This window comes from Rana temporaria, chromosome 3 (genome assembly GCF_905171775.1).
Source record: "Rana temporaria chromosome 3, aRanTem1.1, whole genome shotgun sequence".
Taxonomy (NCBI): domain Eukaryota; kingdom Metazoa; phylum Chordata; class Amphibia; order Anura; family Ranidae; genus Rana; species Rana temporaria.
Window position 1 is genome coordinate 483,059,524 of NC_053491.1, and position 15,836 is coordinate 483,075,359.

Here is a 15,836-nt window from a genome sequence, read left to right on the forward strand (position 1 = left end):
TATTGGGGGACTAGTGGTTGGGGTTAGCTCTGTTCTGGGGGGCTACGGGGTGGGGGGAGCTCTACACTTGTGGATAGGAGGAGGGAGGGAAACTCTATGTACTGCAGGTTTGGAAAAAGGGGGAGCTCTGTGTACTGGGGGGACTAGTGGGTGGAAGCAGCTCTGTTCTGGGGGGCTACGGGGTGGGGGGAGTTCTGCACTGGTGGATGGGAGGAGGAGGATAACTATGTACTGAAGGTTTGGAGAAAGGGGGAGCTCTGTGTATTGGGGGACTAGTGGTTGGGGTTAGCTCTGTTTTGGGGGGGGCTACGGGGTGGGGGGAGCTCTGCACTGGTGGATGTGAGGAGGGGGAGCTCTATGTACTGAAGGTTTGGAGAAAGGGGGAACTATGTGTACTGGGGGACTAGTGGGTGGGGGTAGCTCTGTTTTGGGGGGCTACAGGGTGGGGGAGCTCTACACTTGTGGATGGGAGGAGGGAGGGAAGCTCTATGTACTGCAGGGTTGGAAAAAGGGGGAGCTCTGTGTACTGGGGGGACTAGTGGGTGGAAGCAGCTTTGTTCTGGGGGGCTACGGGGTGGGGGGAGTTCTGCACTGGTGGATGGGAGGAGGAGGATAACTATGTACTGAAGGTTTGGAGAAAGGGGGAGCTCTGTGTATTGGGGGACTAGTGGTTGGGGGTAGCTCTGTTTTGGGGGGGCTACGGGGTGGGGCAAGCTCTGCACTGGTGGATGTGAGGAGGGGGAGCTCTATGTACTGAAGGTTTGGAGAAAGGGGGAACTATGTGGGTGGGGTTAGCGCTGTTCTGGGGGGCTACGGGGTGGGGGGAGCTCTACACTTGTGGATGGGAGGAGGGAGGGAAACTCTATGTACTGCAGGTTTGGAGAAAGGGGGAACTATGTGTACTGGGGGACTAGTGGGTGGGGGTAGCTCTGTTTTGGGGGGCTACGGGGTGGGGGGAGCTCTGCACTGGTGGATGGAAGGAAGGGGGAGCTCTATGTACTGCAGGTTTGGAAAAAGGGGGAGCTCTGTGTACTGGGGGAACTAGTGGGTGGAAGCGGCTCTGTTCTGGGGGGCTACGGGGTGGGGGGAGTTCTGCACTGGTGGGTGGGAGGAGGAGGATAACTACGTACTGAAGGTTTGGAGAAAGGGGGAGCTCTGTGTATTGGGGGACTAGTGGTTGGGGATAGCTCTGTTTTGGGGGGCTACGGGGTGGGGCAAGCTCTGCACTGGTGGATGTGAGGAGGGGGAGCTCTATGTACTGAAGGTTTGGAGAAAGGGGGAACTATGTGTACTGGGGGACTAGTGGGTGGGGTTAGCGCTGTTCTGGGGGGGCTACGGGGTGGGGGGAGCTCTACACTTGTGGATGGGAGGAGGGAGGGAAACTCTATGTACTGCAGGTTTGGAGAAAGGGGGAACTATGTGTACTGGGGGACTAGTGGGTGGGGGTAGCTCTGTTTTGGGGGGCTACGGGGTGGGGGGAGTTCTGCACTGGTGGATGGGAGGAGGAGGATAACTATGTACTGAAGGTTTGGAGAAAGGGGGAGCTCTGTGTATTGGGGGACTAGTGGTTGGGGGTAGCTCTGTTTTGGGGGGGCTACGGGGTGGGGCAAGCTCTGCACTGGTGGATGTGAGGAGGGGGAGCTCTATGTACTGAAGGTTTGGAGAAAGGGGGAACTATGTGGGTGGGGTTAGCGCTGTTCTGGGGGGCTACGGGGTGGGGGGAGCTCTACACTTGTGGATGGGAGGAGGGAGGGAAACTCTATGTACTGCAGGTTTGGAGAAAGGGGGAACTATGTGTACTGGGGGACTAGTGGGTGGGGGTAGCTCTGTTTTGGGGGGCTACGGGGTGGGGGGAGCTCTGCACTGGTGGATGGAAGGAAGGGGGAGCTCTATGTACTGCAGGTTTGGAAAAAGGGGGAGCTCTGTGTACTGGGGGGAACTAGTGGGTGGAAGCAGCTCTGTTCTGGGGGGCTACGGGGTGGGGGGAGTTCTGCACTGGTGGATGGGAGGAGGAGGATACCTCTATGTACTGAAAGTTTGGAGAAAGGGGGAACACTGTGTATTGGGGGGGACTAGTGGTTGGGGGTAGCTCTGTTTTGGGGGGCTACGGGGTGGGGGAGCTCTGCACTGGTGGATGAAAAGAAGGAGGAGCTCTATGTACTAAAGGTTTGGAGAAAGGAGGAGCTCTGTGTACTGTGGTGGGGGGGGGCTAGGAGGTGAGGGACTCTCTTCTGGGAAGGCTAGGGGATGCTCTGTAGTGGAGAATGTAAGGATGGTTGAGCTCTGTTCTAGGGGAGGGCTAGGAGGTTGGGGGGAGCACTGTACTGGGGGGCTCTATGTACTGGGATGGGGGCTAGGGGGTGAGGGGAGCTTTATACTGGGGGGGTAAGTGGCTTCTCCTGCCTGCCCCATAGAAAAGCTTTGTTGAGCGACTCTGCAGATATTGTTGCTTAGCAAATTAGCAATAGTAGCTGCAGTGTCGCTCAAGAATGCTTTTCTATGGACCGGGCGGGGGATGTGCGGGGATTCAGCACTTTTGCGTGAAAAAATGGTTGGTTAAACACTTAAGTGCTTTTTTACCACTATTTTTACTATTACTATTCCTTTATATTGGCTTTTGGAATTTACAAATATAGCAATTTAGAAATTAGATGAAAGGAAGAAAAAGGGACAGAGGGACATTGTTCCGAATCAGGGACAGTCCCTAGAAATCAGGGACAGTTGGGAGTTATGCTGTTCTCTCTGGAAGAATATATGGAATAGAAGATTTTATTGATGAGAAGAGTGACGAAGAGGGAGAGTGACATCTGGTGGCCAATAATAAATATGCCCCATAAGACCCATTTGCATTGGAGGGTCTATTTGTTGAGTGAGGCCCGGATTCACATACAGCGGCGCACATTTATGCCGCCGTAGCGTATCTCCTTTACGCTACGCCGACGCAACGCAGAGAGGCAAGCACTGTATTCACAAAGCCAGTGCTGCCAAAACTGCGCTGGGTTTCCTAGGCGTAAGCCGGCGTATGTGGAAGTGGGCGTGAGCCATGCAAATGAGGCGTGACCCCATGCAAATGATGGGCCGAGCGTCAGACATATATGTATAATGAACGGCGCATGCGCCGTCCCGTGGACGCATCCCAGTACGCATGCTCAGAATCACGTCGGAACTACTCCCTAAGATATGTCAGATCACTGCCTACGGCGTGAACGTAACCTACGCCTAGTCATATTCACGTCCAACGTAAAATACGTCGGCTTGTGTTCCCTGGTGCAGCCCTTTGCATGGATGCTGCTGAGTTACACCTCCTTTATGGGGCATAACTTTACGCCGGACGTAGAACTTTACGCGCACTGTGTCGGGCGCACGTACGTTCGTGAATCGGCGTATCTACCTCATTTGCATATTTGAATAGAAAATCAATGGGAGCGCCAAATGCGTCCAGCGTAAATATGCGCCCACTCTACGCCGGCATAGGAAAGTTACGTCGGCCGGATGAAGCCTGTTTTTAGGCGTATCTTAGTATGTGGGTCCGGCGCATAGATACGATGGCGCATATTTGCACTTACGCAGTGTATCTCGAGATACGTCGGCGTAAGTGCTTTGTGAATCTGGGCCTGAGAGTTTATTTTTGGAGTAAAATATGTAGCGCTAAAATTAAGCAACCGTGAAATATATAAAAATCACTAGCAATCTAAACCCAATAGGAAAAAATAAACAGTGAGAAACAAAAATAAGTCCACACAGTGCAGCTTGTATAGTGACAATGTCCGTCACAAATGGATAGTGGTTCTCACGATGAGGATGTCATAGTGGCTGTATGGACCGTCATAAGGAACACGCCTTCAAATAAATGATATGACTAAACACGCCTACCGAAACCGTTGGACCCGACTGTCAGCGACAACGGATCAATCAGACATGAATATTCCCAATCGGCAGGTGGACCGGACAATCCAAGAGATCTGGGGGGGACTCAAGAAGCCTCTCAATGGAATCTGGATGGAGGTAGCCACGAATGGAACCGTTGGACCCAGCTGCTCCCGACCAAGAATCAGTCAGGCATGGATTCCCCTGATCTGTGAACAGACCAAACGACCCAAGAGGAAATCCAGAGATGTTCAGTGAAATCTTGATGGTGACAGCCACAAACTGGGGTGACGATGACCAGATGGAAAAAAAAAACATCCACAAGAACATGAAAAGAAAAAAGGGGGGCTTCCAATAGTGCAGGTCAAAAAAGGTGGGTTTTTATTGAAAAAAAAACCCATCATACATATGTTAAAAAGTGATCACAGATGAATAAAAGCGGTGTACCTGGCCCGACGCATTTTGTCCTACTAGGACTTTTCCTGGGGAAATCCATTGTTTTTTAGTGGAGGGCAGAGGCCAGCAGCGCTCTGTCCCGTTGCCAGCAGTTCAGCTGGGCATAGGAGCTTCCCTACATAATCTACTCCAACTAACTGTTGGGAGAGAGGCCGACTGCCCCAGCTCCCTGGAACTCTGTAGTTGTTGCCAGTGCTGGGCAGAGGTTGGTAGCACTCTGCCCTGTTGCCAGCACTTCTGCTGGTTTTATGTTAATGGAGACCACAGGCCCTTCCACTGACACCAGATCAAGCTGCAGTTGTGACGTTACGACTGCATTCTCTCTTTGGATCCTGATCTGCAGCTCGGGACAGACTGCCACCTCCTCACCCTGGGCCTCCAGAATGTCTTCAGGTGTGGAGCAGAGGTCTTGGACCCTTTGTCCGGTTGCCAGCACTCAAGCTGGGTTGGTGTCATAATTCAGGGGTGCCTTCTGCTGCTGAAACTCCCTTTCTCTTTTATTGTCTCCCAGGTTCACAAATCCTTGTTGGGGAGGGGGAATGGCAGCTTCCCCTCCCTGCATCTCTGAAATCCACTGGGGAAAAAGAAACACCACCTCCTCACCTCGGGCCTCTCAAACTGCCACGGGTGTGGAGCAAGGGTCTTCTGCTGGGGATTTACTAGATGGTTCCTCCTCTTCAGAAATGTCTATTAAATCCCCAGTCTGTGGAATTGCTAAAAGTGTGGAACCGAGGTCTTGGACCCTCTGTTCGGTTGCCAGCGCTTCAGCTGGAGAAGTTTGTTGTAACTCTATAGATGCTGCTGGCAAAAAAATCCAATGCCCCTGTCAGTGTTGTGGGAGAAAGGCTGACTACCTCTTCTCTCAAGAAGGCTGAAGCCACTGTTGGTGCTGGGTAGAGGTTAGCAGGGCTCTGCCCTGTTGTCAGCACTTCAGGTTTGGGGACGGCAATCTCCGAAGTTTACACTGAACACATTCTAGCAGTTTACTGTATGCCCTTTCCAGATACTGTTCCTTCCAGTTCCTTAACCACTTCAGATCCGTAGGACGTCCTGGGACGTCCTGGACTTTGAGTGGTGATATCTGAATGATGCCTGCAGCTGCAGGCATCATTCAGATATCTCTGTCTTCAGCCGGCGATTCTGTGCACCAGAAGAACGATCAAAGCGGCGGTTCCGCCGCTCGATCGTTCTTCTATGCAGCGGGAGGGGACGTCCCCCCCTCCCGCCGCCATCCGGTGCTTCTCCGGGCTCTCCCGTGCCATCGGGGGCCCGGAGAGCGAATCGGCCAGCGCGCGTTGCTGAACTATAGAGATGACTGGTGAGCAGACGGTCACAGTCATCTCTATGACCGTCGGAGGGCCGGGCGCGACGTTATGACGTCACGCCCAGTACCCGGAAGTAAACAAAGCCGCAATCGCGGCTGTCGGCATGTAATCGGTGAAATGTTTTTCACCGATTTCATGCTTCTAAGCCTGTAGGAGAGATGTGGGGTCTTATTGACCCCACATCTCTCCATAAAGAGGACCTGTCACAGTGATTCCTATTACAAGGGATGTGTACATTCCTTGTAATAGGAATAAAAGTGATCAAAAAAAAAAAATGTCAAAAAAAGTGTAAAAATAAAAAAATGAAGTAAAAAAATAAAATAAAATAATAAAAAAAAAAATTTAAAACGCCCCTGTCCCGGTCGCTCGCGTGCAGAAGCGAACGCGCATGCAAGTCCCGCCCACATATGTAAACACCGTTCAAACCCCACATGTGAGGTATCATCACGTGCGTTAGAGCGTGTGCAACAATTCTATCACTAGAGCTACTCTGTAACTCAAAAATAGTAACCTGTAAAATTTTTTAAAGCGTCGCCTATGGAGATTTTTAAGTACCGAAGTTTGGCGCCATTCCATGAGTGTGCGCAATTTTAAAGCGTGACATGTTAGGTATCTATTTACTCGGCGTAACATCGTCTTTCACATTATACAAAAAAATTGGGCAAACTTTACTGTTTTGTTATTTTTTAATTCATGAAACTGTTTTTTTCCCTAAAAAAAGGCGTTTGAAAAATTATTGCGCAAATACCGTGCGAGAAAAAAAGTTGCAATGACCGCCATTTTATTCCCTAGGGTGTCTACTAAAAAAAAATATATAATGTTTGGGGGTTCTGATTAATTTTCTAGCAAAAAAAATTGTGATTTTTACATAAAGGAGAACAGTGCCAAAATAGGCCCGGTAACGAAGTGGTTAACAAATAGTCTAGATCAGGTTTAAGCTCTGAGACCCCTGCAAGACCCACCCTTCCTGGCTGTGAAGATGTAAAAACCTCCACCTGGTTCCAAGATTGGGATACCCCAGTGGAAATATGGATCTGGCATCAGAGTTCCCGGGGCTGCTGCAGATCGACCTTTCAGCATACACCAGGTCTGTGTCTGTGGATAATTACCTGGAGGTCAGGCAGCATATTTGGATAAAACACTGGATTAGAGCCCTCCAGGTTGCTGGTATGCAACAGGGCAAGTGCTTTCCAACCCCAGAGCAGCAGGCCAGTGAACAATGAGAGTTACAGATAAAATTCCTGGCAGAGCGGCCCCAGGAGCAATGGGTGATTGTAAGACCGCTGCACAAATACGGTATGACTAAAAGTATTGCAACATCTGCCATTTTATTCTCTATAGTGTTAGAAAAAATATATATAATGTTTGGGGGCTCTAAGTAATTTTCTAGCAAAAAAAAAATTGTTTTTAACTTGTAAACACCAAATCTCAGAAAGAGGCTCGGGGCTGAAGTTGTTAATGCCAACAGCACAAGGATTAAACATAGTTTCATGTTGATTGCGAGAGTCAAGTTCCACTTAAATTGCCAGAAAACAGAATTGCAGCTGTTATTTATTTGGAGTTGATGAATGTATTCTGTTGCTGAACATATATTCATAATATCATGTTCTGGAACAACTAGAAAATGTTAAAAAAAAAATTACCCAGGTAAATATAAAATATAGCATAAGAATATTTCACATTTGCCAAGTGCAAACAGCAGGTGGTGCTATTGGGTCAGTTCTCCAGCACTCCTCCAGTTACTGACTTATGTGCTGTGAAGTCTGTAATTTGATCTCCTGCTATTCAGGCCACACACCGCGGGATGAGTCAGAGGAAGGACACGCCCACCTCCCCGCCTCTACTTCATACAGCTTTGTGTGGAGGATCAATGAGAGAGAGACAACCCAAAAGTCAGCAGCTGCTGCTGGTCTGTCTGATAGGGAAGCCCAGAATTTCCAGTGACACTGTGTCATGGAAGCGCCCTGTCATCAATGGAAATATTTTTACTAGTATCTACAGTATATACTGAGGAGTGGTGTTGCTGTCACTGTTAGCAGCACTGATCAATTATACAATTACAAAGAGGTTTGGGACTTTGTATATTGGAATTTACAAATATAGCAATTTAGAAATTAGATGAAAGGAAGAAAAAGGGACAGAGGGACATTGTTCCGAATCAGGGACAGTCCCTAGAAATCAGGGACAGTTGGGAGTTATGCTGTTCTCTCTGGAAGAATATATGGAATAGAAGATTTTATTGATGAGAAGAGTGACGAAGAGGGAGAGTGACATCTGGTGGCCAATAATAAATATGCCCCATAAGACCAATTTGCATTGGAGGGTCTATTTGTTGAGTGAGGCCCGGATTCACATACAGCGGCACACATTTATGCCGCCGTAGCGTATCTCCTTTACGCTACGCCGACGCATCGCAGAGAGGCAAGCACTGTATTCACAAAGCCAGTGCTGCCAAAACTGCGCTGGGTTTCCTAGGCGTAAGCCGGCGTATGTGGAAGTGGGCGTGAGCCATGCAAATGAGGCGTGACCCCATGCAAATGATGGGCCGAGCGCCAGACAGATATGTATAATGAACGGCGCATGCGCCGTCCCGTGGACGCATCCCAGTGCGCATGCTCAGAATCACTTTGGAACTACTCCCTAAGATAGTGTTGCTGTCACTGTTAGCAGCACTGATCAATTATACAATTTCAAAGAGTTCTAGTGCCCTGTCCCTCTGGTCTGCTCCCAGTGCCCTGTCCCTCTGAATGAATGAATGAATGAATGACTTGTATAGCGCAACACATGCGAACTGAATCGCCTCTGGGCGCTTTTTCCTCTGATCTGCCCACAGTGCCCTGTCCCTCTGGTCTGCCCCCAGTGCCCTGTCCCTCTGGTCTGCCCCCAGTGCCCTGTCCCTCTGGTCTGCCCCCAGTGCCCTGTCCCATTTTGTTAAAGTTGTTGTTGGTAATATTTAATTTTGTAACTTGATTCTGCATAAAACATTGTCATTTCATGAGATATTCTACGAGGGCGTGTTTACGGGTGCAATTAGGCGCAGAGCAGTGTATGAATTAGGTGCGGCAACTGGTGGCGAGTAACTCTTGAGGCCTGGCTAGTAGCTCAGGATTTGAAATTTTGATCCCTGTAATATTGTATCAAAGCTTGTAATAGGTAGCCCGGGGGGCCCGTGGGGAATATCTTCAACCGCTCCCAAAGAGAAATGCCTTCCTGCAGTATAGCAACATACACTATACTGGATGCACGTCATATCACTTGAAATACAGAAACTCTTTTGGAGTCACAATATATATACTAACTAGGGCTTCTCACCTTTTGTACTTTGCCATCTTTTGGACACCTGACTAGATAATCTAGATTTATAGAGTTCATAGATTTATGGTATTGTCCATGCTCGGATGTGGGCATTTCTCTTTAGGGGTTTGGAGATATCCCCCCCCCCATTTTTTCCCTCCAGTTCCATCCCCCTCTCCATGTGATGTCACCGGTCTCTGGGAGGAGTCCTCACATCTCCCGATTCCCCCGCCCACATCTTTATACATCCTCTCGCTACCCATATCCCAGCATGGAGGGGCTCAGTGAAGGTGGTGGTGAAGGTGCGGAGGTGTCGGATCGGGTCACACAGATCATAAAAGGAGATCTGTCTGGCCTCATAATCCAGATATATCCTGACTCTGTTACTGGAGATATTGGGGGGTAAGGGCACCTCATCACCATCATGTATCAGCCCAAAATGATTATCAGCCCTGTACAACCCCCAGGACTTGTTATTTTTTCCAATTCCTGACCACCATCCTTCCCTGTCTATACTGGGGTAACACATCCCGACTATCCATTTATCTGATCCCCCGACATCCACATCCCAGTAATGTCTCCCTGAGGAGAAACTCCGACTGCTTATCACCTGAGAATAATACTGAAATCTCTCTGGTGTTTTTGGGCGCTTCTGGTATTTATCTGACTTGGATGCAGTTTTCCTGTCATCTGATATATGCAGCTTATTACCAGCCGTGTTTACATCCAGTAATATGTCTGCAGCTCGCTGTATATAGAAGTCTACATTTACCTCTGTTATTATATCAGATAATGTGTGTAATGTGTGTGATATCCCAGCCACATCCAGACCCCCTCCATCATGGAGGAGCTTCTCATGTCTCTCTCTGTCCTCATTATCTCCATCCTCAGTATCACACAAGTCACCTGTGTCTGATTCCTGTAAGACAGTCAGTGGATCCGTCATGTTACACAGCTCCTCAATGTGACGCATCTTCCTGGACAGCTCCTCCTTCTTTATTTCCAGATCCCGGATGGAGATGGAGATCCGCTCTGCCCTCCCGGAGATTTCCCTCAGGACTCTCTTCTCCAGATCTTCCAGACGTCTCCTGAGATCTCTAAACAGGACAGTGACTCTCTCGGTGTCACCAGCTGCTTCTTCTTCTACTTTCCTCCTGTGTTCCTGCAGACTCCGGACTCTTTCCTCCGTCTCCTCTCTCTCTGTCAGAAGTTTCTGCAGAACATTCCTCAGTGTCTCCTTCTTCTTCTCAGAAGCCTCATCCAGTGACTCCATCTTATGTCCTTTTCGTCCTCCAATCATAAAACAAGACATACAGATACAGGTATCATCCTCAGTGCAGTAATACTCCAGGATCTTCTTATGGACAGAACATTTCCTGCTCTCCATGGACAAGGTGGGGTCACATAAGATGTGTTCTGGGGACTTTTTGTGGACTTTCAGGTGTTTATCGCACAGCAAAACCTCACAGAGCAGACAGGATCTAACAGCGGGTACAGGAGAGTCCACACAGTAAGTACAGAAGACCCCGGACTCCTCCTGATCTGGCTGAGCAGACAGGAAATTCTCCACTATGTTACGTAGTGTTATGTTCCTGTGCAGTGCAGGACGATCCGGAAACTTCTCTCTGCATTCAGGACAGGAATATCCTCCAGACCCCCCCTGCGTATCCAGCACACGATCAATACAGACCCGGCAGAAGTTGTGACCACATCTCAGCATTACAGGATCTGTATAAATGTTCAGACAGACGGAACATTCCAGCTCAGCTCTCAGATCACCAGACGCCATCGCTGACAGTAGAAGAGAGAAATGAAACTAAAACTTTCTGACATCGGGGAAGAATGCAATTAGGAGGGGGTCACATCCTCCTACACAGGGTGAGGCTGAGCTGTAGCTTCTGTATTCATAGGACTAGTTGTATGAATTGACAGAGATAATAAAAGGACCTCATTTAGAACAATGTAACTGTTCTGGAAAAATGCTAATTTTGTGTAGCGCCTGTGTACTTATCAGTACAGGTGCTATTGTTAAATTTAGTGGGATGAGAGACTTACTTGCTCTCATCCATGTTGATTTATTTAAATTTGGCTGTCGCCAGTCCTGAACTGTCCTGTGGGGTCATTCTGGCTCCAAAGATGCCGTTTCATCTCTGGATGACAGGTGGCGCCAGAGGGGTCCAGGCGGAGCCGTTTCTTCCCAGCAGCCAATGAGAGGAGTTTTCCCTTGCGGGGCATGCTGGGGAGGGGTATTTCTGTGGCGGAAGCCGTGGTTCGGGGTTCTTCGCGGGTTCCTGGTTCCAGGTGCGGCACCCACCTTTGGGGTGTGCGCATGTCACGGGCCCCGGGCGATATGGCCTACCAGGCCGGGGTGCACATGCTACGCGGAGTTCCTGACTCTGGGCCCTCATGGCCCAGAGCGACTGATGCTGAAAAGGGGCCCCAGTGATTGACTGGGTTCCCATCCCTCACCAAAAAGATCCCAAGCGAGTTGTGCTGTTCGATGGGGAGTCGGTCTGAGGTGAACCCGGAGGCAGGTGATCCAACAGGGCTTAGACAAACCATTGGGGATCTTGGTGGCCGGACACTGGCGGGTTGTATGCTGCAAATTGTCAGTCGGTGACTCAAGGACAAGAAGTCTACCTGAGGGAGATTCAGGCTGATCATTAACGGGGAGAATTCGCTCTACTATTCACGCTCTTGATACATTGGGCCTATGGCAGGGGTCTCTTACCAATCCAGGAAATCCAATAGAGCCGGGTCTGTGGCAGAGACCCATTCCCCCCAGAAAGCTCTAAGTGATGCTCTGGCTGCCAGGCCTGTGAGAGGGGTCTGTCCAGGGGCACTTTACCCACTCCGGCTGGAGTGGCGACATGACAAGTGAAGTTATTGGAGGCAGGACTGCTTCTTCTACCTATAGCCTGAATCTGTAAAGTTTATTCTCTTTTCACCAATCTATGCTATCTACCTTAAGTTGACTGTTGGTCATGTTGGACCAGAAATAAAGCATTGAAAAAGTCAACTAACAGTCTGGACATTCCGTTACTGCTCTCATCACCATCATTACCCCTAGACACATTGCAGAGGTAACTTAAATACGCCTATCCCAAATCTAACCAGCGGCTCCTAAGGGGGTAGCGCTACACGTGGGGGCTCGTCCGGGATTCGGCTGTTACCTCTGGCAACGGAACCGTGAGTTCAAGTTCATTATTGAGAGCAAGGAGTGTTGTGTGCTGAACTGTGTGGCAAGGAGGGAGTTAACCTCAGAAAGCCAAAGCCTGGGCGTACGTACAGCGGAGTGCGTGCCTGCAACGTGCCCAGACAAGTCTTCAAGTGGAAGGAGTAACCCACCCCTGCGTGAGACATAGGGGAGAAGTTTCGTGCCAAACCAGTAGTTGCTGCCCACCTGCGAGAGAGACTGCCACGTGCAAAGGTGTCTGCTTCCTTGTTGCCGTCCGCGTTTTTTCAGCGACTGAGACCCCTGACAACCACACCGGGAGTCTCCACCATGTCTGCCGCATCCGGAGTACCCCTCACTGATACGGGGATCTGGATGAGTACGGAAGGACAATTTGTTCTATTCTCGAGTGGAGGATCCAAGGGGCCCTTGGACAATCCTGCCCGCGCTGCGAGGCGTTGGCCATACAGATCCTACCCCTTTGCCCGATGCCACCGATGCCGGGCCTACCTATTCACAGTGAAGCCACCTGCTAAAACTCCCTGTGAGTATAGGGTGAATTGGATCTCCGGGATCGTTACCGCGGAGGAGGAGACCCCGCGGCCGTAACCCTCCCTGTCGGTGGAGATCGTGGAACCGGAGGCTACAAGTTCAGAGGTCATCACCGTCTCGTCTACCTTGACCCTGCTCTCCGGAGGTAAGCCCAATAGACAAGATGGATATAGACTATGACCCGACCAGTGTGACCAGTGCGCGGCCCGAGATTGAACCGGAGACCACCACAACCACAGCGGTCTCCGTGTGGCGTGCTGCTATTGGCGAGGGCACAGGCCTCCCGTGGCTGCGATCCAGGCCTACCTGCCCGTCGCTGTTTACCAGATTGGCCAAAGGACTCCTCTAAGGCCTGCGGTTACTTGCCCGCGGAGGAGTACGACTCCTCAGAACTGGAGTCACTTTCCGACAATGAGACCATTGACCATTTGTTTGAGCCTACGTTCCCGGAGTCACAGGGCTATGGAGGATTTCGAGCCCCCCGTACAAGACGGAAGGAACGCTCCGGCTGGAGTGCACCTACTGGGCCCAGCTCCCCATATCCGAAAGTCCCGCAGCTGACCTGGGGAGAGGGTGAGTCTGTTTCTACCCTTACCCTCACCGCTCCCCTGCCCCCTGCTGTGCCTGCTCTCAGACGGGCACCAGACGCTATTGTGCTGCCGGGACGCGGAGACCCACGCATGCTGCCCAACTTAGCCAGGCTGCAGCGCGTGGTGATACAGAAGGTTGCCGCCAAGTACGGATGGGAATACCCGTATGTGCCACCCCCTCTCCTTTACCAAATTGACCAGGAGAGAGAGGGATGGTACCGTGAGGCCATATGGGAACGTTTGAATGTTCCAAAAGAAGAGCGTGAGACGCCGTACGCTCTTATTTGTGTGGGAAAGAGCTTGGAGGACTGTCTCAAGGAGTGGAGTTGGGGCCGTCATATTTTTCGTAACCGAGTGGTCTTGAAATGCCCTTTGAAAGATGACCAGGTTTTCTCGGTGACTTCCACAAGTGCCCGAGGTGACATTGTCTCATTGCCTGACCCTCGGTTCCACAAATAGGTCCCATGCCTGTGTTACTAAATTTGTTACTTTTTAAGAAGACTTGGACAAGATTACTCGCCCCCACTCAAGTTTTTTTTTTTTTACCTACCTCTCCGGATCCGCATCATTGTACAGGTGAAGAACTTCGGGTTGGGGTGGTTTCAGCCAGTTAGAGTGGGGCCTGCCAGCTTCTTCCCAACATCAGGAATGACTTTAACAAAGAAGATGTCATCTTCTACATTTCCCTTCTCCTGCTTTGTGTTTTAACCACTTAACCCCCGGACCATATTGCTGGTCAAAGACCAGAGTACTTTTTGCGATTCGGCACTGCGTCGCTTTAACTGACAATTGCGCAGTCGTGCGACGTGGCTCCCAAACAAAATTGGCGTCCTTTTTTCCCCACAAATAGAGCTTTCTTTTGGTGGTATTTGATCACCTCTGCGGTTTTTAGTTTTTGCGCTATAAACAAAAATAGAGCGACAATTTTGAAAAAAAAATATATTTTTTACTTTTTGCTGTAATAAATATCCCCCAAAAATATATAAAACAACTTTTTTTTTCCTCAGTTTAGGCTGATACGTATTCTTCTACATATTTTTTGTTAAAAAAAATCGCAATAAGCGTTTATTGATTGGTTTGCGCAAAAGTTATAGCGTTTACAAAATAGGGGGTATTTTTATGGCATTTTTATTAATATTTTTTTTACTAGTAATGGCGGCGATCAGCGATTTTTTTCGGTACTGCGACATTATGGCGGACACTTTTGACAAATTTTTGGGACCATTGGCATTTTTATAGCGATCAGTGCTATAAAAATGCATTGGATTACTATAAAAATTCCACTGGCAGTAAAGGGGTTAACACTAGGGGCGGGGAAGGGGTTAAGTATGTCCCTGGGTGTGTTCTTACTGTGGGGGGGGTGGCCTCACTAGGGGAAACCACTGATCTTCTGTTCATACGTTGTATGAGCAGAAGATCAGAATTCCCCCCCCTGACAGGAATTGGAGCTGTGTGTTTACACACACAGCTCCCGGTCCCCGCTCTGTAACGAGCAATCGCGTGTGCCCGGCGGCGATCGCACACCGTAGGCACGCACACGGGAGTCGGGGGCGAGCCCCTGGTAGCGCGCCCCTGGTAGCCTGCGAGAGAGCCGATGTAGATTGACGGGCTCTCGCGCAGGAGAGCCGACCTGCCACCGTAGAATGGCGGCGGCAGGTCGGCAAGCAGTTAAAATGAATATTGGACTGCCATGTAGTACCAGCGCACTGACCGCTAGGGGGCGGCGTTCTGCAATGTTTTTTTTTTTTGCAGGACTTCAATGTGTATTTTGTGTTTTATTTTCTTGCAGCTCAGAGTAAGAGAAATGCTCAGCACTTATTATGGTTAAACTCCCTGGGAGGAAGGGAAATGTCACTCCTCTGACGAGTGGGTGCAGTTTGAACTCTGACCTTGGAGGTTGTAAATAGTAAAAATTATTAATATATTAGAGTATATATATTTTGTATGTATGTTCTTTTATTTTTTTCTTCAGGTTTTTGGACCCACCTACTATCAACGCTGTCGGAGACTGGGGCAGAATTGATAGATAGGGATGTGTATGTTATTGTAGTATTGTGTAATACCATAGTTCTTACTGCAGGAAACTAATATTTGTACTTTAAAGTTATGCAAATGTTTATCTCCTCTTTTCCTACTTTCCTTTACTGTTTTAGTAGATCCAGGCTGGCATTCAGGCTTGAATGCCTTAGGACACTGGGGACAGTGTCATTTCAAGTGGGGGGAGTGTGTAGCGCCTGTGTACTTATCAGTACAGGTGCTATTGTTAAATTTAGTGGGATGAGAGACTTACTTGCTCTCATCCATGTTGATTTATTTAAATGTGGCTGTCGCCAGCCCTGAACTGTCCTGTGGGGTCTCTCTGGCTCCAGAGATGCCGTTTCATCTCTGGATGACAGGTGGCGCCAGAGGGGTCCAGGCGGAGCCGCTTCTTCCCAGCAGCCAATGAGAAGAGTTTTCCCTCGCGGGGCATGCAGGGGAGGGGTATTTCTGTGGCGGAAGCCGTGGTTCGGGGTTCTTCGCGGAATCCTGGTTCCAGGTGCGGCACCCACCTTTGGGGTGTGCGCACGTCACAGGCCC

At 49.6% G+C, this 15,836-nt stretch overlaps 1 protein-coding gene across 1 annotated transcript; it reads right to left on the reverse strand.

Moving 5' to 3' along the window:
- Positions 1-9,129: 9,129 nt before the first annotated feature.
- On the reverse strand, positions 9,130-10,752 carry LOC120930790 (E3 ubiquitin-protein ligase Midline-1-like). The gene has a single exon (XM_040341963.1). The coding sequence runs from the start codon at positions 10,729-10,731 to the stop codon at positions 9,130-9,132; it is 1,602 nt and encodes a 533-aa protein (XP_040197897.1). The 5' UTR covers positions 10,732-10,752.
- Between the last annotated feature and the right edge of the window lie 5,084 nt (positions 10,753-15,836).

Coding starts and splice junctions, on each gene's coding strand:
- LOC120930790 (XM_040341963.1), bottom strand. CDS start 10,731: ATGGCGTCTGGTGATCTGAGAGCTGAGCTGGAATGTTCCGTCTGTCTG.